The sequence below is a fragment of the Dipodomys spectabilis genome, unplaced genomic scaffold (genome assembly GCF_019054845.1).
Source record: "Dipodomys spectabilis isolate Male_0828 unplaced genomic scaffold, ASM1905484v1 ptg000163l, whole genome shotgun sequence".
NCBI classification, from domain to species: domain Eukaryota; kingdom Metazoa; phylum Chordata; class Mammalia; order Rodentia; family Heteromyidae; genus Dipodomys; species Dipodomys spectabilis.
This window is the reverse complement of record NW_024870840.1, coordinates 7,789,230-7,815,778: the sequence shown is the minus strand read 5'-3', so window position 1 is coordinate 7,815,778 and position 26,549 is coordinate 7,789,230. Positions and strand designations below refer to the sequence as shown.

Below are 26,549 nucleotides of genomic sequence, written 5' to 3'. Positions count from 1 at the left end.
GTTGGAATTACTGAAGTGGAAAAGGCTTTAGTTAACTGACATTCAGTGCACTGCATAACTGAACAGGTGATTTTTCAAAACCTATTTCTTTTTAGTGCTGAAGTAAAGAGACTTTAGATCTGACGATTGTTAATTCATACCAGAAATCTACACTCGTGTGTGCTCATGTGTATCACAAGGCTCAGTGTAATATAGTATAGTTTTTTAAAAGCTCATTTCATTTTGTTGCTGTGAAATGATAAGATTTAGGGTGATTTTATTCCTTGCCAAATAGATGAGAGAAAATAGTATTTCATATCTTTTCTGTAATATGTCTTTTATACTCTCTTAAACATTTTATTTCTAGGGCGTCATTATGGGGCAGTAACTTGTGAAGGCTGCAAAGGATTTTTTAAAAGAAGCATTCGAAAAAATTTAGTGTATTCATGTCGAGGATCAAAGGACTGTGTCATTAATAAGCACCATCGAAACCGCTGTCAGTACTGCCGGTTACAGAGATGTATTGCATTTGGAATGAGACAAGACTGTAAGTGTTAACTTTAAAAGAGAAAAGACTTATAAGGATTTCTTTAAACTAGAAGTTTATTTGGATTAGCACATTAAGATATGTTAACTATACGTGCTTTTTAACATACAGTTTTCCAATTAAAATATAAGAATACATATATCTGTATTTTCTCAACGAATGGTTTTGAATGTGTGTAACAAGCATGCATTTACACTTTGAAAATAGCACCAGAAAAAGCATAAGTTAATAGATAAGTTTGTTTTGTGGTTGAGATATTTAATTCATAAGATGGAAAAGGCCAGAATTGATAGTACATTCAGTATGTCAGGCTGTGCTTACAGATTATGAACTGACTCGTAAAGCAGTTCTCTGAAGCAATGTTGGAGTTATCACTTTTACATTCAAGTAAACAGAGGTTGAAAATTTGCCCAAGGTTCAGTCAAGATGCATTGTATTGATAAGCTGACTTGTTAAATGGTAGCCCCTTTTTATAACCACTTAAAGGTGATAAAAAATATTATTTATTTATTTATTTATTTATTTATTTGGGTCCGGTCATGGGGCCTGAACTCTGGGCCTAGGCGCTGTCCCTCAGCTCCTCAGCTCAAGGCTAGCGCTCTACCACTTGAGCCACAGCGCCACTTCCGGCTTTTTTCTTTTTGCTTATGTGGTGCTGAGGAATTGAACCCAGGGCCTCAGGCATGCAAGGCAAACGCTCTACCACTGAGCCACCTTCCCAGCCCCTATTATTTATTTTTGTCAGTTGTGGAGCTTGAACTCAGTGCCTAGGCGCTGTCCCTGAGCCTCTCTGTGCTCAAGACTAGCGCTGTACCACTTGAGCCACAGCACCACTCCTGGGTTTTTTTGAGTGGTTAATTAGAGATCAGAGTCTCAGGGGTACTTTTCTGCCCCAGCTGGCTTTGAATGGCGATCCTCAGATCTCAGCCCCCTAACTAGCTAGTATTACAGGCGTGAGCCACTGGCACCCAGTTTGATAAAAATATAATTAAAAACAGGGACTGGGAAGGTTGCTCAGTCGTAGAGTGCTTCCCTTGCATGCATGAGGCCCTGAGTTTGATTCTTCAGCACTACATAAGCAGAAAAAGCTGGAAGTGGCGCTGTGGCTCAAGTGGTAGAGTACTAGCCTTGAGCTGAAGAGCTGAGGGACAGCGCCCAGGCCCCATGACTGACAAATAAATAAATAAATAAAATTAAAAAAAATAAAAAATGTGCTCAAGATCATAGAACTAGTGAGTGACAGAACTTAGCTTTGAGCACTGGCCATTGTCTTTCTCCCACAACAACCTGAAAACGGAAAGAGTTTAAAGACTACTACCTTATTAGGTATTATGAAATAAAATTTCTATAAATATTAACATGTTGTATATATAAATTATATGTGTTTTACATGCATATATATTACCTAGGCAATTGAATTATATTAAAAAAAAATCTCCCCACCTTTAACTAAAAAAAAAAATCTCAATCTACTTTTGAACTTTTTGTTTTTAGAATCTTTTTTTTTCTCTTTTTTTTTTTTGGTCCGGTCAAGGGGCCTGAACTCTGGGCCTGGCCGCTGTCCCTCAGCTCTTCAGCTCAAGGCTAGCGCTCTACCACTTGAGCCACAGCACCACTTCCGGCTTTTTTCTTTTTTGCTTATGTGGTGCTGAGGAATCGAACCCAGGGCCTCAGGCATGCAAGGCAAGCGCTCTACCACTGAGCCACCTTCCCAGCCCCAGAATCTTTTTTTTTTAATTGTTACTATAAAGATGATGTACAGGGGGTTACCATTTCATAAGTCAGGTAATGAGTACATTTCTTCTTGGATAATGTCTCCTCTTTCTTTGTGCTCTCTCTGTTTTTCCCTCCCTTCCCTGCACACAAATTGTATAGTTCATTTTCGACATAATGTCTGTTGTGTACCACTGCTGCATGTGTTCACCTGTATTCTTTTCAATTGGTTAACTTTCATTGTGTAAAGTCATATAGATTAGGAACTTTGTGTGTGTCTGTGTGTACATGCATCTATCTGCTCACACCAGTACTTGAGCTTGAATTCAGGGCTTCACACTCTTGTTTAGCTTTTTAGCTCAAGAGCCATACCTCTACTTCAAGCTTTTTGCAAGCTAATTGGAGATAAGAGTCTTGGATTTGTCTTCCTGGGCTAGTTGTGAACTGAGATCCTCAAATCTTAGCTTCCTGGGTATCTTGGAATATAGGCCTGAGCTCTATAATCTGGCCCCCACCTAAATGAGGAGCTAGATGAGGAATTCTCCTTCTTGAGTGAGTGTTTAAAAATAAAAGTTCCTCTTTGGTTCTGCTCTGGAGAGGAATAGGGAAGTATGAGAGATGTGAATTAATTGGTTTGTTTTACAGATGTGATGTTCTTTTGTTGAACTTGTATATCATTTCTTGATTATTATCTTTGGAATTCAGTATGATAATATTGTTTTCCATTAGCACTATTTCTGACCTATTTTATAATTGCCTATACATTCTGTATTGTAGTCTAATAATTGAACACATTTTTGTAGCTGTTCAGTGTGAAAGAAAACCCATTGAAATGTCACGAGAGAAGTCTTCTAATTGTGCTGCTTCAACAGAAAAAATCTATATCCGCAAAGACCTTAGAAGCCCATTAGCTGCAACTCCAACTTTTGTAACAGATAGTGAAACAGCAAGGTATAGTAAAGTACGCACTGTCTAGTCTTCAGTTTTTCTTCCTCTTGGAAGTAATACTAAAACTTGTGTTTCCTTGTTACAGGTCAACAGGATTATTGGATTCAGGAATGTTTGTGAATCTTCATCAGTCTGGAGTAAAAGATGAGTCAGCTGTGCTGATGACACCAGATAAAGTGGGTTTCCTAAGTGTAATTGAAAGCTATTATTGGCCAGATAGCCCCAGATCATGCTTCTAATCCTACTACACAGGAGACTGAGATCTGAGTATCAAAGTTTGAAATCATCTGGTGTAGATAACTCTGGAAGACTGTTAGCTCCAATTAATCAGCACGAAGCTGGCTAGAGTTGTGTCTTAGTGGTAAGGTAGCATCTGTGAGTGAAAGAAGCTGAGTGAGAGCTCAAGGTTCACAGTTCAGGTCTTTAGTACTGTACTGGTACGCACACACACATGCACAAACACACACACATAAGCTAAATTTGTTATGTTGGTTGCATTATGGATTGAATCCAGGGCCTAACACTCTCCCACTAAGCTACATATCCCCAACACTTAAAGCTAAAATTTTGCCTTATGCTTTTAAGATTTTGAAATTTTCTTACCTCTCTACCACTTCAGTCAATTTACTTGATCTTAAATACTTCCATTACAAATTGTTATTTTTAAAACACACATTAGGACGATGGTGGTGGCTCATGTCTGTAATCCTAGCTACTCGGGATGCTGAGATCTGAGGATTGCTGTACATAGCCAGCCCAGGCAGAAAATCTGTGAAGCTCATATTTCCAATTAACCACCAAAAGGTGGAGCTGGGGCTTGAATGGTAGAGTACCAGCTTTGAGCAAGAATGTTAAGACAGAATACACATAGGCCTTGAGTTCAAGCCCCAGTACTGGCACAAAAGAAAAAAACTATACATATACCCAGGTATCAGTAGCTCACAACCCACACCCATAATGCTAACTACTCAGGAAGTTAAGATTTGGAGGATCATGGTTTCAAGCCAGCCCATGCAGAAAATTCTGTGAGATACTATCTCCATTTAACCACAAAAATGACTGGCAAAAGGCATGGCTCAAATGGTAGAATGCATCCTGTGAGCAAGGTCCTAGTACTGACTGGTATACACAAACACACACACACAAAGCAAAATTAACAACAATTTGCTCAACTATTCCTGTAAGACAAGTATAGCTTCAAGATTAACAAATATTTGGAATTGTAGCAGGTTTATTTCCATGTTAAATATAAATTATTCATAGTCCTTTTCTTTTCTGCTATAGGTTCATTAGTGCCAAAACTACTTCAAATATTTGAAGAAAGAGAAATTGTAGTTTACTCCAGTGAGAGCTTTCACTTAAAAGTAGCAAGGAGGTTGCAGGAGCTCTTATATCACACCTCCAAGTCCCACATTATGTTGGAACAGCTTTTCTTTAATATTTATATCAAGCATGTAAAGTTTCTGTACCATTCAAAAACCTCAAGAACAAAATTTTAAGGATCTGATGTCAGGTTCTCTTTCAATGGGATCTGGTTTTATATAACCCAGAAGATACTTATATTTGCCATTGGTTATATTTGTTTCTTAATATTTTAGGACTCTTTTGAATACTTTGGTCTGGAAACATAACTTCATCTGTTCTGTGAACTTGGGCAAATTGTTTGACTTTATTTTTGTCATCTATAAAATTACTAAGAATATGTACTTTACAAGTTAGGCTTTAGCATGAAATTTATTTATTTGGTGCCGTGTTGGAGGCATAACCCAGGTACTTACACATACTAGGTAATCACCCTTTCCAACATGTAATTAGTAAAGCAGTTTGGCTTCTTACTATATATTTGGAATTAATAAGGCCTCACTTAAGCCTCCTCTGCATGATTACTAAAATCGAAATTTCATTGGCATTAAATCTGCTTTAGGAAGGAAGAGAACTGAATTTTGTTGAGAAATTATGTCTACCCAAACACTGCATATGTTTGTATAACAAACACATACACACTCACACTCACATTTATTTATTTTGGTGCTGATTTTGGGGCTTGAACTCAGGGCCAGGTTGCTGTCCTGAGCTTATGTACTCAAGACTAGTGCTCTACCATTTCAGCCACAATGCCATCTCTAGCTTTTTTGGTACTTAATTAGAGATAAGAGTCTTACAGACTTTCCTGCCCTGTGCTAGCTTTGAACTTGATCCTCAGATTTCAGCCTCCTGAGTAACTAGGATTACAAGTGTAAGCCACTGGCACCCAGCAACATTAATTGTCTCTAAGAATGATTGCTCTTGTATATTAACTCTAAGAATGCTAAGTGCTATGAGTGTAACCCTGGGAAAATACATGCTTAACGTTCCTGGGGACCTTGATTCAACCCCCCCCCAAAAAAGAGCAAACTAATGACCCCCAAAACTATCACATTGCAAGGTGAAATTTTTCAATTTTACAAAGAGTCTTCAGTGGCAAACGCTTAAAAATCTAGTTAGACATGCTGTTAACTGGAAAATACATAAGCTTTGAGTTTTTGTTGAAAATTAAAATAGTTAAAAATATCTACTTTACTTACACTCACATGTAAGAAGTATGTTTATTTGCCAGCACAAGGGCTCACACCTGTATTCCCAGTACTCGAGAGGCTGAGAAAGGAGGGTCATTGGTTTGAAGCCAGTCTTGAAAAGGAAAAACGTTCACAAGAATCCATCAGAACCAATGGCAGGGTGTGTTAGAACATGCTTATCATCCTAAATTATGAGTGAAGCATAGTGGTTAGGTGCAGTGACATACCTGTCATCCCTGCAAACATGGGGAAGCACAAATAGGATCACAGTCCAGACTGCCTTGGGAATAAGGTGAGAGCCTATCAACAACCAACCCTGGCTGAGCACTGGTGGCTAAGGAGGTTGAGGTATGAGGATTGCAGCTCCAAGCCAGCTTGAGCAAGAAAGTCCATGAGATTCTGATCTCCAGTTAACAACCCCAAAAGCTGGAAGTACAGCTGTGGCCTCAAGTGTAGTGCTCTAGCCTAGCAAAAGAGGTCAGGTATAGCTCCTAAGCCCTGAGTTCAAAATCCATTACTGGTGTGCGCACGCACGTGCGCGCGCACACACACACACACACACAAACACACGCTCTCTCTCACTAAAAAGTAGCTGGTGGGATAGCTCAAGTGTTAAAGTGACTGCCTAACACACACACACACACACATACACACGCTCACTCATTAAAAAGTAGCTGGTGAAATAGCTCAAGTGTTAAAGTGCCTGCCTAGAAAGGCCCTGAGTTCAAGTCCTAGTACTGCAAAAAACAAAACAAAAACAATATTTTAATTATATTTTTCAATTTCAATAGAAAAAGTGAACTGAGCAAATAGCTCAGGATCTTGTTCTTGTAAGTGATATACCAGTCTACCCATGTTCCCAACCCTTTTTGCTTTAGATTTTTTTTTCAGGTAGGTCTTGGAACCTTTTAGGCAGTCTGAGCCAATATGCTCCTACATCCACATAGCTAGGATGATAGGGAAACCTTGTTTTAGCATGTAGTTTTGTTTTTTTTTTAGGCTTGTTTCTTAAGATTTGGGTCTCTCCAAATTTTTCTTTGCCACAATCTTCCTATTCTGTATTTTCCAAGTAAGTAAGATTATAGTTATGAGCCACTACACTCACCTCATTTTCATTTTTAACATAACATCTTGTATTTATATTTAACATTTTCAGTTAGTTCAGTGCCTGGTAAAACTTACATTCTAGAAAGATTGCTTAATAATACATTTGCCTTTTTCCCTCCTTTCACTGGGATTCTTTATATTCTATGCTTGTTTATAGGTTGTACAAACAGTTTTAAAAGTAATAATAATATTGATTTGAATGCTAAAAAGAACTTGGATGATCATGTAATTTAAAATATCATTTTAAGGTGAAAGAGACTATAACATGAATAGATTAGCCATTAAGGGCAGTTTTTTGTTTGAAGTATTATATAAACTTTAAAAATTTGATACATTTCCTCAAGAAGTTTCTAAAAGTTAGCTCTCTTTGATTATACTTGCTAGGTTTAATCTATTTTAACATGTTATTCTTTTTGATTTCATGATTTAGGGTTAGATTTTAAAGATTTAAAAATATACTGATTGCTTTTTTTGTTTGTTTGTTTGTTTCCTAAAGGCTGAATCGTGCCAGGGCGATTTGAGTACATTGGCTAGTGTAGTCACATCATTAGCAAATCTTGGAAAAGCCAAAGAAGTTTCTCAAGATAGTAATGAAATGCCTATGACGGACAGCTTAAGCAATGGAGATACATCTCTGTGTGAATTTAACCAGGAAGTACAGAGCAATGGTGATGTTTCAAGGTAAGTTTCTTTTTGACCTTGTCCCAAAGAGATTTTACTGAAATGTATGTGTGTTATTATTGACTGAAGTTTCTGAAAGCAACTATTTCTATTCTACTTAGAAAATGTAAAGAATGGTTAGATTTAACTGAAAAACTACATTTAGCACAGAGTGTTAAATAGGTTACATTCCAAATAATAAATTAATATCATAAAATTAGAATGATAATCGTAGATTTTAAGCATTTTTTTCCTCTTAAATGGTAATTTGAATTTGACTTTTCAAATATTTAGTGTACATTGAACAAAACATTTGCTTCTTACTAGTCATGTTGATTCTCCCTCCACCTCTAATTTTTAGTAATGAAAATAAATATAGGAGACCTGGTTAAATTACAGCTTTAAGTTACTTGAGGAAAATGCCATCTGCATTCTGTTTTTTATTTTATCTGTAGAAACACATTTCTTTAGCCTCTTCCCATACTTTATCATGTAAAAGACTGTATACTGTGCTGAGGATGTAGCTCAGTGGTGGTGCACTTGCCTAGAAAGTTCAAGTCCTTGGGGCCAGGCGCTGGTGGCTCATGCCTGTAATTCTAGCTACTCAGGAGGCTGAGATCTGAGGATCGAGGTTCAAAGTCAGCCCGGGCAGGAAAGACCATGAGACTTATCTCCAATAAACCACTCAGAAAACCAGAAGTGATACTGTGGCTCAAGTGGTAGAGTAGTAGCCTTGAGCTGAAGAGCTGAGGAATGGCACCCAGGCCCAGAGTTCAAGCCCCACGACCAACAAAACAAAAAACAAAAAAACGGTTCAAGTCCTTGGGTTCAATCTGTAGCATCATACAAGGAAATACTTTTTTAAAAAAATTAAATGAACTGCATTTATGAGTCATGATGAGTACTTTGCTCAATGTGAGATTTTTAAAGAACTCTAGAAGTTATGTTATTGAAAAATGTGGAAGCTATTTTGAATGACTATCTCTGAATTTTTTAATAAAATTAGGACCTTTGTGTAGTGTTCAATATAGTAAATATGATTTCTTGTTAAGTAGTTATGATAGTAGATCATACAAATGAAGTTTAATTGTTGATTTTAAAGATAATCACAAAAATCATTGAACTAGACAACTCAGTAGTATAACAAAGTTTTATTTTCTAAAGCTTTTTTTTCTCTTTGTTGGTGGAGCTCAGGACCAAGCCTAAGCCTTACAATGCTACAGAATTTCTTATGTGAAAAAATTTTTTGCTGGGGGGGCTGGGAAGGTGGCTCAGTGGTAGAGCACTTGCCTTGCATGCCTGAAGCCCTGGGTTCAGTTCTTCAGCACCACATAAGCAAAAAGAAAAAAATCGGAAGTGGCGCTGTGGTTCAAGTGGTAGAGTGCTAGCCTTGAGCTGAAGAGCTGAGGGACAGCACCCAGGCCCAGAGTTCAGGCCCCACAACCGGACCAAAAAAAAAAATTTTTTTTTTGCTGGGCATTAGTGGCTTATGCCAGGAGGATCTCAGTTTGAAGCCAGCCCAGACAGAAAAGTCTGTGAGACTCATCTCCAATTAACCACCAGAAAACCAACAGTGGAGTTGTGGCTAAAGTGGTACAGTGCTAGCCTTGAGCAAAAATAGTTCAGGAACAGCGCCCAGGCCCTGAGTTCAAGCCCCATGACTGACCAAAAAAATGAATCATTTAAGTCTAGAATTTCGTATCAAATTTTTATTTTATTGTTGGAGATTGGCTAGGCTCACAGCTTCTGATATCTCCTTCTAGGGCATTTGACACTCTTGCAAAAGCATTGAATCCTGGAGAGAGCACATCCTGTCAGAGCTCAGTAGAGGGTGTGGAAGGAAGCATACACCTAATTGCTGGAGATTCGAGTATAAACTACATCGAAAAAGAAGGACCACTTCTCAGCGATTCACATGTAGCTTTCAGGGTATTTTATAATTTTTAAACTTTTTTATTTATCATTTGATTTTTGTCTTCCTTTCAAAAACCAAAGTGTATTCATTATGCATTTTAAGTGAGAAATACCTCTGGTAGTGTTATAAAATTGAAATTAAGACATAAATGTCCTGCAATAGAAGCTAGTGATTTAGTAAAGCATCTTGTTTATAAGTCAATTATAGTAGCTAATAGTGGGCTTAAGGCTCTGAGACTTAATGTAAACACAATTTCCTTTTAATTTTAAGCATAATCATTCATGATAAGTTTAAATGGACTGCCTTTATTACTACAAAAGAAGTGTTAAACTATATCTAAGACCCAGATATTTTGACCTTACCATAGTAATTACAAAGTACTCTATTTATGTGTGACTCCCTTAGCTTTTAGCATTGTCATGAGAAGCTATAAATAATATATTTTAAATTATTTAATACTTTTTAAACTTTTGGGCTTTAACACTTTATATTTCTTAAACATTTTGGAGAACGCATGCTTGTTATTTGTTCAGCTAAGTGTCTCATGATTAAAGCCAGGGCCTCATGCATGCTAGGCAAGCACTCTTATCACTGAGCTTATACTCCTACCACTTACATATTCCTCCTTTTCCCCAACTCAATCCAGAATTTTAGTGTCCAATTTCATATTCTGGTAATTCCAGGAGTGAAATGATCTATCAGCATCTTACAAACCTTGGAAGTGCCACTAGTAATAAACAGTAAAGACAAACCAACTTCATTTTCTTCGAAAGGCAGTTGAGACCCTATTCAGTACATTTATTGATAAGATATCAGGACAAACCATTTTGGCAACATTTTTCTTACAAATCTCAGTGTAGAAGAGCATAGTAAGTTCACAAATACATTCTGTATTGTATAGAATACGAGAAAAAAAATACATGTAGAAGACTAAAACAATTCGCTTTCTAATATCTGACTTACCTTTCAAATAATGCCCATACCAGAGCTATACATTAAGACCCTACATTGAGACCATACTTCTCTATTCTAAACATTCTGGATATTCGCTCTGTCAGCTGTGGATGCCGTTATCCAGCATATCATTCTATGTGCAGATGAGACTTCACTACCATACACCTGGAGATGATTGCTCAGAATTTTACTAAAGGTTAAAATGTTTCCATAGATTTCTTTGGGAACCAAACATAGTTATCAAATAAATATGGATACTATTGATAGAAATAATGAACACAAAAATAAATCTAACATTGTCTATGTAGCTTACGATGGTGTTTGTATTTGTAAGTTTCAACTCAGAAATTGCTACAGAAAAAGCTAATTGTAACTTAGTAATTTCTTCAATACAATTTGATAGAAATTAAATATATCAGTAAAATTAATTTTCATGTAAATTTTTACTGAAGATAACTTTCATGGAGAAATTATTGATTTATCTGAACTGTATGGGAAATTACTTTTTTGTGGGTACTGAAAGAATAATGAGAATAATCAGTGTCATCCTTAAAGATTATGGTAGGAGGTATGGTGTAGGGTGGAGAAAGGCAGAATTGATTTTTTCCTGTTGTTCTTTGTTTTTCTAAATGAAAGCCATTCTTTTGTATTCTGGGTTTCTTTTTTCAGCCTTTAGATTTAAGTTGGGGGAAGAACAAAAATGAGACAGATGTAGGAAGAGAACCTTGGAAAATGGACTGAAGGATTCTTTAGAAAGTTGTTCAGCTTTCTTATAGTTGATTTTGGTCCTTCTGACAGATGAATTAAATTAGAATTACCATTTTCCTTTGAAGTTGTCATTTTTCCTTTTCATCTTTGACTACTTATTCTCTGGCTAGTCCTCAGAATTATAATGCTCTATAGAGTTTCTTTTTTCCTTAAAAGGATAGTTTCCTTGATTCTTATTTATAGTCCTGTGAGATATAGTTCTGTTTTTCAAGGCAGGGTGTATCAATGGTAAAGCATTTGCTACCATGTGTGAAAGCCCTAAAAAAATTTTATTTTTCAGTAATTTCCCTGCTTTGTTCCAAGAGCCTACTAATTTTGTGGTTAGGTCTCTCACTGAGGTTTTCTGGTCTTGAACTTCAAACCTCTCTTCTGTACTTAATGGCTCTACCTCATCTTAGTTGCTAAGCGCAATAGCATTATATTGTTCTATTACATTGGAATGTGTAGTGGAGTTTGCAGCATTTCACATACATTCTTTCATTTGAGAATCACCACATTCTCTTGGGGAGGTTACAATTTTTATTCTCATTTTGTATCTGAAGAAAGAAATTCACAGATTTTTAATATCTTATTTAAAGCAAGCTAAATGTACTAAGGATAAATAGTATAATAATAATGTAACTGGAAATTTTCCCAGAGAATCTAAGATAGAAGTAATATTTAAGATTATATTAAACTTGAGTTTGGGGTATGGTTCATAAATCTATTTCACTTTAATTTGTTTTCCTTTCTTACTATCTACCTTAAGGTTATATCCATTTTGAAATGAGTATATGAGCCAAAAGTAAGGTAATTTCCAAAGCTCTTTTCTTTGTGTTTATTATTGCAATATTAGAGTCACAGTCCTTTTAGAATCATAGCTACTTGGGAGCCTTTATCATTCTTTCCCTTCCTCCTTTTCCTGCTCCATAATCTCATTTCTGAATTTTATTATAATTTCATAATTGAATTTTAACCACCTTGTTATTTGAGTTATTCCCTTCCTGTTTATTTCTATCACCATATTTCATGCCTTTAAAATTTTTTGAATTTATTAAAACAATATCTTTGTGCCCCTCTGCCTTTTCTAGCTTCTGTGATAATTCCTTAGAAATCAACCTAATTTTGTCTCTTGGCTATTTATTTATTTATTACTAGACTATTTAAAAGCCTTAGTCTGAGGGTGTGGTTTATGTGCAAAGTCCTGGGTTTGGTTCCCATCATCACCAAAACAAGTTAAAATAAAGATGAATGTAGTATGTGTTGTCCTAGGAAGCTAAAGTAGAAAGGTCATTTAGCCCAGTAGTTTCAGAGCAACTTGAACAACATAGCAATATCCTGTCTTAAAAATAAATGTATAGCTGGGTGCTGGTGGCTCATTTCTGTAATGCTAGCTACCCAGGAGGCTGAGATCTGAGGATCACGTTTCAAAGCCAACCCAGGCAGGAACATTTGTGAGACTCTAGCTCCCATAAACTATCCAAAAAAAGCCAGAGTGGTGCTGTGGCTCAAGTGGTAGAGCACTAGCCTTGAGCACAGAGAGGCTCAGGGACAGAGCACAGGCCCTGAGTTCAAGCCCCAGGACCGGCAATCAATCAATCAATCAATCAATAAATGTATATAAGTATATATTCTTACCTTCTGAAGCCTCTCATTGCCCATAGAGGAGTGAGTTCAGTCTCCATAGCATGACCTTTTAGGCTCCTTCATATTCTGATTCAATTGTCCATCATATCACACATGTCTCTTTTTCTTTCTTTGTCCTTTCTATATTTCATATTGTTTTCATTTATTTCCCCACTGAGACAATAACACTTAGTGCTCACATTGATTTCTAAGTAAATAGTTTTTGAATGAATGGTCCAGTTATTTATATTATTTATATACAATAATTATTATAAGTTGGAAAATAAAATTTTTCCATGCAGCTGAAATTTGTTGTGTACCATTACTAAGAAGAGAGAGAAGATATTAAATAACTTTTTAAAAACACAACCAGATAATATGAAGCAAGATTCTGCTTGTCTGAATGTTGCTTTATTAGAATCTTTATTCTGCTCACTTATTCTAAGCCCTATTATTAGCTGTAAAATCCAGTAACTTGGATTTATTTCAAGTTGTTTCTCGTTGTAGTCTATTAGCTGAATTTGATGCAGAAACTGATAGAAAGGTAATTACAACAGCAAGTAATAACTACTTAAGTAGGCCGTTCAAGTTTAGTTCTTTTCAACACTTAAAAAATTAGCTCAGCTTATTTAAGATTTTGCAATTTGAAAAATATGTATCATTCACTATATAAACTTAAAAGATCCACAGAGGCTTAACATCTGTGCAGCTTGAGTCAGCTTAGTGGAGTTGAGCACCTGGCTAGCAAGCACCAGGAAGGAAGACCCCGGAAGCATAATCTCCCAACAGGACCCCTGAAAAGAATCCTATCTCTTGTCATTTAAAAGACTTGTTAAATGGATTATTGTTTATCCAGATTGATTTTCTGATTCATAATCCTAGAGATGAATGAAATATATAAAGTAGATAAAATAGGAAATACTTCCTCATTTTGTAACATAACATAATCTTTAAAAATAGCCACTTCTTTATTTTATACTTCAAATTATTTCACTTTTATGATTAAAAAAACAGAAAGTTTTCATGCCACTATTGTATAAATTAAGAACACTTAATCTAATTTTTGCATATTAAAGGTATTGCTCCAGTAAACACGGCTCAAATATTAATTTTTTTTTCTTTTTGGGTCCCTGAGTTCAGTCTCCAAAACTACACAGAAAGAAAAAATTGAAGGAGTTTTTTTTCTTTTATATGAGACTTCAACTATTAATTACCCTGTTCTTTTATTACTTGGCACCATTAATAAGTGCATAGATTAGGATGGGGATGTAGCTCAGTTGCTGGAGTGCTTGCCTATCATGCTTATCTAGTTTGATATGTATGCTTACTGTGGGTGAGGCTCTGGGTCCTCACCCAGAAAATTAAAATTAAAAAATAGGTGGATCACTTGTGGCTAATATTGTGCTGAATTCCAATCACTGCTCTACCCATTATACGGCAATATGCTTGCTCCAGTTTCAACAGTAGGTCTGCTTCACTTACTACTTTCCGCTATCTGAGCACCTGAACTTACTCTGTACCCTAAAGGAAAAGAACTTGTATCATAGAGAATTTCTCTATCTACTGAAATTTGTTGTGTACCATTACTAAGAAGAGAGGGAAGATATTAAATAACTTTTAAAAAACACAACCAGATAATATGAAGCAAGATTCTGCTTGTCTGAATGTTGCTTTATTGGAATCTTACTTATCCTAAGCTCACTTATCCTAAGCCCTGTTGTTAACTAGAAAATCCAGTAATTTGGATTTATTTCAAGATTAAGCTTTTTTGGGGACTATATTATACTCTATTTGATGTATTGTTTTAATCAAGATTTGAAAGGAATTGACAATTGAGAACTTTGAGTCCTAAGATAATTTACCTAAATCCCTATTCATACTAGCTCACCATGCCTTCTCCTATGCCTGAGTACCTGAATGTGCACTACATTGGGGAGTCTGCCTCCAGACTGCTGTTCTTATCAATGCACTGGGCACTTTCGATTCCTTCTTTCCAGGCACTAGGGTGAGTGTTTTGAAGTCCTTGAATATAAATGTGATTTTTTTTTTTTGGTTGTACAAATATACCTTAAAAAAGAAGTTTATTTGGAGAGGATTTGCATTAGAGAAAAAAAAAAAATATATATATATATACATATATATGACATATATATGTATATGTACATATACATATATATATGTTGTAACTTTAAATTGTGTCATATAAGGAATCATGGCAGATGGTTAGTAGTGTGTTTTTTTGTTTTGTGTTTTTTTTTCCTGTATCATTTTTGTGTGGAAAAGTATCCATGTTTGACAGCTTGACCACGTTAACAAGTTGGATTGAGTGCATGAGGATTGGTCATGGCCATCTTTGATTGGCTCAAAGACAGAGAGGGAATAAGAGAGTCTCAGATGCTCGTTCCCTCTCACCATCCCTGTTTCAGCACTCACTACAGGTGTGTTTCTAGGGAGTTGAAATTTACTTGCAATGATTATGTTTAAAAATAAACATAGTTATTTTCCAATCATTTTATTCCCTCTGCCAAAAAGAAACCAAAATGTAAACCTTTATAGGACCATGATACTTGGTCTTAACCACTAAAGAATACATCTTAAGGGCTGGGAAGGTGGCTCAGTGGAAGAGTACATCTTCATTCTGTTGTATTGTGTAAGAAATCCAAGCTTCACAAAAGTTTGCCATACTTACTTAGATTGCTTCAGACTAACTGGTATTTGAAAAGGTGAGGCAGTGGAAAAGGCCAAGCCTATCGTCAGCAAAACATTTGATACCATGATTTAATATTATACTAATAATGTTTTATGTATATGTTTATACATATATACATGCTACACATTAAATCTGATTTAGAATGGTTAACCTTTAAAGTGGTTGTTAGCCCTTTCAAAATAACACTCAACTTTCAAATGTTCTTTTTATCGTTTTTTAGAAAAAAATTAAAATACAATATAAAATTTACATTTTATTGCTATTATTATTAATTTTATTGCTTTTAAAGAATTAAGTGTAGTGGGCTAAGTTTGTAACTAATATAGTCCAGAAAAGTAATCCGATAAAATTTTTCAAAGTAGATTATCAATGATTATAGTAAAACATCAAAAGAAAGGAATTAGAGTGTATAACTTAAATTTCTAATCATATCATCATTGATTGTAAATACCATTGTTAAAATGAGTGTGATTATCCCATGGAAATAATTTAGCTGTTGACGAAAAACGTTCTTGTTTATAAAGTAACTGATTTTTTTCTGTGGCAGCCATTTTTCTTCGTGATCTGTATTTAAAATCAGTTTAGTGTAGTAGCCATGGGAGTCTTCATAATTAGAATAACTTTGGAGCTAGCAGTCAACATCATTTAATACTACATAAACTTTTTAATTTCTGCCAATAAACTATAACTCTTGTTTGTGTTGAATTAGTAGATAGGACGAGGTACTAATAATAAGGGAATTCTATGATCTATGTCTATCTATCTCTCTCTATATATGGAGATAAAAGCTATTTAAGCATAAACACATGGCATTGTATTTATTCGTGTGACATTCTGGTTAGTTCTCATCCACATTTTTTGACTGTAGAGTTTTGAATATGATAACAGAAACAGGTTATCAAAGTATAGAGCTTGTCTGAACAATCTTCATTCTCATTATGTCTGCATTGTATCTGCAGACAGATGCAATGTGAGACATTCCTTATTCCTTGGCCTGTATTTCTGGGTCTCTAAGTGCCTGAAGCGCACATGTCTTAAAACTCACCCCATGCATACTCTCAAAAACGTTGACAGCAAATGTTGATGGTGTATCCTCAAGGCCACCACTTCCTTTATGGCAGAGCCCTCTTCTTGCTACTTTTCTTTGTGGGAGTCAGTCTGTCAGTCCTAGGTTGGGAAGGATTTTATTTCTACTTGTAGGTACGAAAATTGGCAGCAAACTTTTACAGAGAAAAACATTTTCTAAAATTCAAGTTTGTTTTGATAAATTATTAGTGGAAGAAAGTAACATCATTTTTAAAGAGTACATGGTTAATACCATTTGTATCTTAAAAGGCCCTGGTTTAGAAAGAATAGACTTTATGATTTGTAGTTTCAGTATGTGGAGGAATTCAGTTATTTTTGAAAGTCTTTATGCATAGTTGAGGAAGTTACTGTACAGTAGTAGTAGATTTACTTGGTGTGATTTGCCTAAAGCATGTATTGCAATAATGCTTTCTACCTAGAATCTTACAACCAGAGATTCCAGCGTACTACCATTTGCCACAGGAGACTTTGTGTATTAACAATCCCTGCAACCTTCCAGTAAACACTAAGCCTGAGGTTGAATCTTTTAACATGCCACTAAAACAATGTGATATTTTCTGTTAGTTGGTGGGTTTGCAATGCATAATTAGGTAGATTTTATTAAAAAGGTGATGTGCAGAGAAATTAGTTACCTAAGTCAGCCAGAGTACATTTCTTTTTGGACAAGGTCACCCCTGCCCTCACTCCCTCCCAGTTTTTTCCTTCCATCCTCACCCAACTGAATGCCTTTGTTGCTAACACTTGCATTGTTTTCTGGGCCCTGAACAGAAACTTTAACTGCACTTTCTACACAGAAACTTTTGCTTCTCAAGAGAAAGATGCTTTGAAATAGATAATATGTGACTACAATAAACAGTTGTCGTGTTTTTACTAACAGAATAAAATCTGATAGCAAATGGATCTTATTGTCCCAAAGTATCAGCTTCAAATAGGAGTTTCTATTTCTACTGGGAAATTTAGTTTAGCTTTCTACTTGCTAAATTGTGTAAGTAACAGCTCAGTTTAAATTCTGGCTTTATTCATCTGCTAACATTTCTGGCTTTGGACTAACTTACTAAAATGTTTAAAAGCCAGAATGCCACATCTATAGGTTAGAAGTAGAGCCATGCTGGGCACCAGTGGCTCATACCTGTAATCCTAGCTACTCAGGAGGATTGCAGTTCAAAGCCAGGTCAGGCACAAAAGGCCATGAGAGCTCTTATCTCTAATTAACTGCCAAGGAAAAAAAGCCAGAAATGGAGCTGTGGCTCAAGTGGTAGAGCTCTAGCCCTTAGCAAAAAAAAAACAAAAAAAAAAAAAACTCTGCGACAGCATCCAGGCCCTGAGTTCAAGCTCCAAGACTAGCAACACCACCAACAACAACAACAAAAAAAAAGGATAATTGATACATATCACCTTAGAAACCTACATTTTTTTTTCCCTTGAGAGATCAGGAAAAAAACTCTTGATTTCACTTTACTTCAGTGGAATACTCCTTATGTCACTTTTCTGATGCTCTTCTATAGAATCACAAATGGTATTTTTGATCATGCCAACCACAAAAATATAGATTAGATAAGATTCTTTAAAGAAAATGTACTGTTTTTTTATTATCTTTAAGTAATTGTACAAACAAGTTCCCATTCTACAAAACAGTATATGAGTAAAAAGTGCCAGACAGCATTGTCACCCATAGCTCTCTATCTAGTACTGTTATAGATTTTTTAGTACTTCCTAGTACATTTTTAAAAAATCAGTATTTTAAACTAGAAATCATTGTTAGAAAAATACCACATGAAATTAACACAGATAATACATGAAATTAATATTTTTACTTCTGATGCTTAGTTTTTGCCACGAATGTTTGTAAAACATACTTAGCTAAATATAGTGAATCCATTGGAGCTCCATTTCTTGGGAAGCATATAGATATTGGTGGTCTTAGATAAAGACAGATTGGTCTTAGATAAAGACAGATACCTATCATTTCTTTGGGTTGAGAAAGTTCAAAATACTCTCATTGGATATTTTGAAATACCCAGCTCTTATTGTCTACCATACTTGTCCTACTTTGTAGATCATTAGAAATTTCTCCTGTGCAGCTGCAGCCCTGATTCCATTCTCCATCCTTCCATTTTTCTCTCTAACCCTCCCTCCTCCATATCTGTCCCTGACCATGAGAATGCTATTCTGCTTTCTACTTCATTTAGGTTAACTTTTTTGACCATCACATATAAGTAAAAACATGCATTCCTGATAATTTTAAGCAGGAAACAAGTCATATAGTATCTGAAGATTTTCTACAGTGATGCAACCTGAGACCTAATTTCAAATAACTATGTGATTTTATAACAGAATTTTGACTTTTGTTTTAAATATGTTTCTTGTTCTAAGAACAATCTTGGCTGCTAAGATTCTATTCAGAAATTAAGGAAAGGATTTTTGCTCCTTTTTTAGTTATTATTCATAATAGTAAACCTTGCACATCTCTTTTATAAGAATATTAATGTCTTTTCCAAAATACAGAATGAACCATTTATGCTACCTAATTGGTTGCTTACTATTAAATAGCTCTAATCACCCATTTTTTTTTGTTTGTTAAAAAAAAGTATTTACTCTCTTTAAAGCAAAAGAAAACGCAAGGAAGATTTTAAGTATGTTTTTGGCTTTTAAAAATCTTTGTTATTTCTGTAAAATGGAAGATAAAAGCTGTAACTTTTTTAATAAAATAAAGTTGAGAAGTGGCGCTGTGGCTCAAGTGGTAGAGCACTAGCCTTGGGCTGAAGAGCTGAGGAACAGCACCCATGCCCAGAGTTCAAGCCCCACAACCACAAATAAACAAACAAACATACAAGTTGGCTGGAAGGTTCATAATAAGCTAGCTATTTAAGTTTCTAGGCATTCATAAATTGTTGTCATCTATATAAAAGACAAGACTGGTCAAGTCCATGTTCAATTAGTCTTTCTAGAATAATTTTAGTTGAATATTTAAGTGCATGGATCAGATGTAAAGATCATTTTAATAATATCTTATGTATGCTTTTGTTTTTTTTTCATTAGTCAAGAAAACAGCATATCTCTCGTAAAAGCTTATTGGAATGAACTTTTTACTCTTGGTCTTGCCCAGTGCTGGCAAGTGATGAATGTCGCAACTATCCTGGCAACATTTGTCAATTGTCTTCACAGTAGTCTTCAACAAGGTAAAAATCATCTTACCAGATATCCTCCCCAGGGTGTAGGAGAAGCCATCAGCTTTTTAAAAAATGTTAGAGTGAAAGTTAGATATTCTGAGCTACAGCTCCATCTCTTTTCTGTGGTGGTTATTTTTGATAGTGTTTGCCTGCCCTGGCTCACACCTGGATTAGTCTGCCCACTTTAAACTTCCATTAGTTGCTAGAATGACAGGTATGCACTACCTTGTCTATCTCCTTCTGTAGAGACACTATCTCCACAGAAGAACTTGTAGTTCTGAGTAATCCCTTCTATATCTATCGTGTGTTATGCAGCCTACCCTCAGGGAAGCTATGGTTGACTAAACACTGATGGCTGTCTTTTATACGTGCACTTTTTCAATAAACTAAAATATTTATTTAAAAACTTGGACTTTGTTAACTGTTACTTATATATTATGTGTCATATATATTATATATTACAATAGAATGCTAACTTTGGAAAAGAAAGAATTTTGCTCATTTTTTATATTTATATAAATATAAATCCTATTACCAAAATCTGAGTGTCTTGTACTTTCATTGGCCAGATTTTCTCTAACATCCCATTTGAATTTTTTATACTGTTTAGGATTTTTTTAGATGAACAATATCTGAAGATGGTTTTTGTTTATAATTGCAGATATTCTGAATGTGTAGGTCGGTTATATTCGAAATTGGAAACTAATGAGAAGGAAATAGTGTGGGTGAAAACAATCATACATTTTAGATGAAAACTAAAAGCATTTGTTTGTATTTTAAAGATAAAATGTCACCAGAAAGGAGAAAATTATTGATGGAGCACATCTTCAAACTACAAGAATTTTGTAATAGCATGGTTAAACTCTGCATTGATGGATATGAATATGCCTACCTGAAGGCAATTGTACTCTTCAGCCCAGGTATAGAAACATTTGCTTCTCAATTAAAGTGCAACATTCAAGAGTGCAGAAGATGAAATCGTCATACATTGTTGACAGGAGTGTAAAATGGCACAGTGCCTTGGAAAGCAGTTCAGTAGTTCTTCAAAATGTTAAATGTAAACATGTTTAAAATGTGACCCAACAGTTTTATTCCTGTCTTTTAAAGAGAAATGAAAATATCCATATGAAAAATGTGAGCATGAATATTTGTAAAAGTCATAAAACAGAAGCAACCCAAATGTTCATGAATAAAAAATATAATATGTACATATAATGGAATATTTTAAAGAATTACCTTTAAGTAATTATACAAAAGGGTTCTAATTCAACCTGTCAGTTTATGCACAATGCATCTTGATCAATGTCATCCCTTCCATGTTTCTCCTCGTGTCTCCCAACTCCACCATTAACTTGGTTCCATTTTCACATGTGTACATTGACTATTATGACTGCATATAGTAGAGATGGAGAGTTAGAAAGATAAATAGTTCAGTCACAAAAGCTACCATATAACACATTGTTCTTTTATTCTATTTATTATATACCAATCACTGATTTGTACCTCTCCATCTCTACTTTTAGTGTCTAGTAAATGAGCATTCAGAACTTGGGTAACAACGGGGCTGGGAAGATGGCTCAGTGGTAGAACGCTTGCCTTGCATGCCTGAGGCCCTGGGTTCAATTCCTCAGCACCACATAACCAAAAAGAAAAAAGCCGGAAGTGATGCTGTGGCGCAAGTGGTAGAGCGCTAGCCTTGAGCTGAAGAGCTGAGGGACAGCGCCCAGGCCCAGCGTTCAGGCCCCACAACTGGACCCCCCGCCCCCCCGCAAAAAAAAAAAAAAAAAAGAACTTGGGTAACAAGATATTCTTTTTTTTTTTAAATATATTTTATTGTGAAAATACTGTACAGAGGGGTTACAATTACATGGGTAAGATAATGAGCACATTTCTTATCAAGCATTGTAGCCTCCTCCTTTGTTTCCCCTTCCCATCCCTTCGTATCCTCTTTCCCCGCCCCTGTTCCCCCCCCCCCCCCCCCCCCACCAAAGTTGTAAAGTTCGTTTTTCGACATAAGGACTTGTACATCTCATTGTTGCAATGGGTCCTCCTGTATCCCTGTTTTAACAATTGTAACAAGATATTCTTTAATGTTTCAGACCATCCAGGCCTAGTAAACATGGAACAGATTGAGAAGTTTCAGGAAAAGGCTTATGTGGAATTTCAGGACTACATAACCAGAACATATCCAGATGACACATACAGGTATCTATAAGTTCACTACTATTTGATTCAATTTATTTAAAAGATCTTTCAACAAATCTATTATTTTCCAGTCTAAGAGTCAACCTTGACCTTTGAAATTTGAAATAGTTAATGCTTTCAAAGCAATAGTATAGTTTGTATGTAGCTTGTTCTTAAAATAAGGAATAAGTTGGTAAGTCATTCCTAAATATATGTGTTCACTCATAGTCTACTAGTTTAGTTCCACAGTTCTCACGCTTAGGGGAGGCAGCACAGGATAGCAGTTAAGAGCAAGCTTTCTTCTAGAATTTCAGATTGCATTCGTATCCAGGTGATCGGTAGACATCCTATGGCTTGAGAATGTAACTTTTGGTTTTGTTGTTGTTTTGTTTTGTTTGTGGTATTTCTACCAAATCTTTTTGATCTACAAGTTGTTTTTCCTTTTTTTTCTTCTTTTAGGCTATCCCGATTGCTTCTCAGATTGCCAGCTCTGAGACTGATGAATGCTACTATCACGGAAGAACTTTTTTTCAAAGGTCTGATTGGGAATGTAAGAATTGACAGTGTCATCCCACATATTTTAAAAATGGAGCCTGCAGATTACAACTCTCAAATCATTGGTCACAGCACTTGAAAGTTGTCATGGCAATTGCTATACACTTACTGTTCCTTCTTGGAATACAAGACCACACCAAATCGAACTCATTGCTTCCAGGCCATCTGGAAATTGTGACTTTTAAAAGTAACCAAAATCCAAGGTATTTTTTACTTGAGCTTCCTGAGAAAGAATGTTTGACACGACGGGGTAGGCAGAGAGAATTAGGTTTCCTTTCTGTCTTGTACAAATGAGTAAAAAAAAATACTGTGTTTCTGTATGTGGTGAAGATGACACCAGAAAGTCATTTCTTTACCATCTAAACTACAATCTCTCAGTTTTATTTTATAAAATAAATTGTCTGGCTTTTTTCCTGAATTGTGTTCTATTCATATGTAATATCCTTATGAACTAGTACACTTAGTAGTCGAATGTCCCTAGGGATGACCTTCCCTTTTACTCTTCCAAATGTAATTGTTTTTATTACCAGGTTGAAGGTATTTTATTACCATTTTATGCTCAGTGGTATAATGATAATGTTAGAACTATAGGAAATAATAATAATTGAATATATATTTTTGGCTTTTGTAAATATCAAGACATCCTTTAGCATAGATCACTCTCATTGCTGGCAATGAGACCTAGGTCATTGATTTTTAGTGTTGTATGATATTAGTTACAAGCACTTTCTATATATGTGGTTTTGAGAATGAGGTTCTTGGTTAACCCATTTTTGGTTTACTTCTGTTTTAAACATATTACAGACTGAGCCCAAAATGTTTTCAACATTTTAAGATGGGTATTAAAATTGTTCTTCCATTCCACAAAAAGCACCCACCTCACCCTCCTCTTTGACCTGTGGTACAAAGTGTTGGCTTTTTCCTGGGGTTTAGCCAATATCTGTTAGATTATAAAAACTCAATGATTTTTAAAGTAGTGGGTGTATCATAGCTATCTTTGTTTTCAAACTGGATTCATCCATTATTTTGAAGCTTTTCACGAGGAAGCAGAGGTTCTGCTGTTCCATTAGCGTGATGATCAGCAGAGCCTGTCACTGCCACTACAGCTGGATTGGTACACTCCACACATGCCATTTCACATGTCACCACAGGCAGATCTCTTACTGTCATGATGAATTATTTACATCTATTGTTTGATTTTTTTAAAAAACCAAATAGAAGGTTTTACTGCAGTCAAAGTACATTTTTGTTATGAAGATTTTTACAACAGACAAGAAGCTGAACTTGGGGGTAGGGGTGAAATTTACTAATAACTAACTTAATAGTAATGAAAAGTTTAAAAATATTATCTTGTAATCTTTACCAACTTATTAAAGGAAACTTCTCCCTACTGAAATCATGTTTTGTTTTCAACAGCTTTATAATTATCAGCTGGGAAAAATGTGCATTAAACATAAAATGCTGAAGTGGAAAAATCAGTAGTTTAAAACTTTATAAATACAAGAGAGTAAGCCAAGGACTTAAAAAAAAAGAAAGCAATGTATTAATGGTTAATTAAGAGACTTTCGGATATTTTTTCCCTGATTAAATTTGTAGTTACATATGGAATTGTTTTTAAAACTATATTAAAAGCAACTTGAATTACAATTTTTTGTATACTGCTAATATATTTTATTTCAGTGTCTTATTTATTCAAAGCAATGTTTGTCTATCCTTTATGTCATGAGGCAGAGAATGTAGTAGCTCAGTGGTAAGGAGTGCTTAGCATTCACAAAGATTTAATCCCATCACCAAAGAGGGAAAAAAAATTCACAGCAGCATTGTACGAGAATATAAACAAAAAACTAGTCTGAAACCTCATTGACAGGAGAATGGATACATAAACTGTAGTAGAGATCCTATCCAGTACTAAAAGAAGCAAGCCTGAAAGTATCCAAACAGCATGATTTCACCAGTTTATTGGGGGGGGGAAATAAGGGTGTTTAACACAGTTGTCTTTGCTCCGGTCAGAGTAGGGTCTGCTGAGGAGGAGGGCTCCCATATTGCTATTGTGAGCATCAGCCTGTAGCATTTTAGAGTCCACTAATGTTATAAGCGGGCTTGTTAAGTAATGTTCAGATTTCATGATGAATTGTTTTGTTACATCCATTTGTTGATTTTTTTAACACACATAAATAAAATATTTAGATTTTATTGCAAAGTACATTTTGGGGATCACTCAGATGTGTCTAGCTGTTAATAGTTGCTGTTTTCTGGGATTTCAAGTAGAACAAGGCAGAGCATGTACATATAGTCCCTCTGTTTTGCTCCTCATAGTCTCATGGCTGAGTCCCAACAGCAAACAGCAACAGTTAACAAAGCCAAGTGGATGCTTTCATTTATATATATATATGTCTGTGTATGTGTGTGTGTGCATATATATATATGCACACACACACATACATAGACATCCGTAGTCTTTCAGGAGTGCTCAAAGGAGTTGCCATTCAACAAAGCATTTTATGAATACAGTGCATCTTGATAAATGTCACTCCCTGAAAAGCCTCAAGAGATTTAAACTAATCTCATGGCTGAAGTGGTTATAGCCACTATGAAAAACAATAGGGAAGCATTTTTTAAATATGTATGTATAGGATTTTATTTTTATTATTAAGGTGTTATATAGAGAGGTTACCATTTCATAAGTCAGGTAATAAGTACATTTTGTTTTTAAACAATGTCACCCTATCTTTGCTTTCCTCCATTTTTCCCCTCAATAGGTAAGTACCTTTAAAAATTAAAAGTAATATCAGACAAGGGGTTAACATCCTGTATATACAGGGAACTCAAGAAAATAATCCCTCCCAAACCTAACAAACCAATTACTAAATGGGCAAGGGAACTAAAGAGGGACTTCTCAAATGAAGAAATAAAAATGGCAAAGAAACACATGAGGAAATGTTCATCATCCCTGGTGGTGAAGGAAATGCAAATAAAGACAACCCTGAGATACCACCTTACCCCAGTCAGAATGTCCCACATCCACAAATCTGGAGGGGATGTGGAGAAAGAGGAACCCTATTACACTGCTGGTGGGAATGTACACTTATACAACCACTTTGGAAAGCAGTCTGGAGGGTCCTTAGAAAGCTAAAGATTGACCTCCCTTACGACCCAGTCATACCACTTCTCGGCATCTACCCTGAACAACAGGAACCAATACACAAGGACACGTGCACCTCCATGTTTATTGCAGCACTGTTCACAATAGCTAGGATATGGAAACAACCTAGATGCCCCACTACAGATGAATGGATCCAAAAATTGTGGTATCTATACACAATGGAATATGCAGCCATTAGAAATGACAAAATAATGGCATTTGCAGGGAAATGGATGGAGCTAGAAGGAATCATGTTGAGCGAGGTTAGCCAAGAACGAAGAGACAAACGGTATATGGTCTCCCTGATAAGTGGATGCTAAATCCAAAATGTTAGGTGATATGACAAAACTAACAGGACTTAAGAAACAAAGAACTCCCACTCATCTGGTTGAACCACTACTAAATATCCCCATGCTGCTGATCACATATATGGTATATAACATGTGAACACCGTTATATATTACAGACTGTGATATACAATTTGCTCCAGGAAAGTTAGAATGAACTTGTGACTTTAAATGAGCATCATTATTCCACAATACTGTGAATTTCCGGAAATTATGTAATCACTTAATCACAATAAAAAAAAAAAAAAAAAGAACCTTGGGGAAGGGAGCGAGGGAGGGGATGGTAGGGGGAAAACAATGGAGGGGGTAACAATGTTCAAGAGGAAGTGTACTCATTACCTCACTCATGTAACTGTAACCCTCTGTATAGTATCTTTACAATAAAAAAAAAAAAAGATAAAATAATCTCAGAAAGCAAACTTAAAATTCAATGTGCCCAGAGGAAAATAGTTTTGATCCCAAATATGGTAGGGGCATGATAGGAATGAAACCATCAAAAACAAACAAAAAAAAAATAAAAGTAAAATTATCATGACTCAATAATGTAGCTTCTGAGTATATATTCAAAAGAATGAGAAACAGAATCTCAGATACTTATACAACC

The 26,549-nt window shown here is 35.5% G+C and overlaps 1 protein-coding gene across 2 annotated transcripts in view; it reads left to right on the top strand.

The window, feature by feature from the left end:
• Nucleotides 1–24,103, top strand: part of Nr2c1 (nuclear receptor subfamily 2 group C member 1) — a 40,242-nt gene extending 16,139 nt beyond the window's left edge. For both annotated transcript variants that reach the window (XM_042693328.1, XM_042693329.1), the window contains exons 5-14: nucleotides 347–526; nucleotides 3,043–3,190; nucleotides 3,273–3,363; nucleotides 7,346–7,530; nucleotides 9,273–9,438; nucleotides 14,635–14,756; nucleotides 19,587–19,726; nucleotides 20,500–20,637; nucleotides 21,817–21,922; nucleotides 22,361–24,103. In XM_042693328.1, the coding sequence (XP_042549262.1) occupies nucleotides 347–526; nucleotides 3,043–3,190; nucleotides 3,273–3,363; nucleotides 7,346–7,530; nucleotides 9,273–9,438; nucleotides 14,635–14,756; nucleotides 19,587–19,726; nucleotides 20,500–20,637; nucleotides 21,817–21,922; nucleotides 22,361–22,535 (1,451 nt within the window). In that variant the 3' untranslated portion in view covers nucleotides 22,536–24,103. The remainder of the gene's footprint in view (nucleotides 1–346; nucleotides 527–3,042; nucleotides 3,191–3,272; nucleotides 3,364–7,345; nucleotides 7,531–9,272; nucleotides 9,439–14,634; nucleotides 14,757–19,586; nucleotides 19,727–20,499; nucleotides 20,638–21,816; nucleotides 21,923–22,360) is intronic.
• The last annotated feature ends 2,446 nt before the right edge of the window (nucleotides 24,104–26,549 follow it).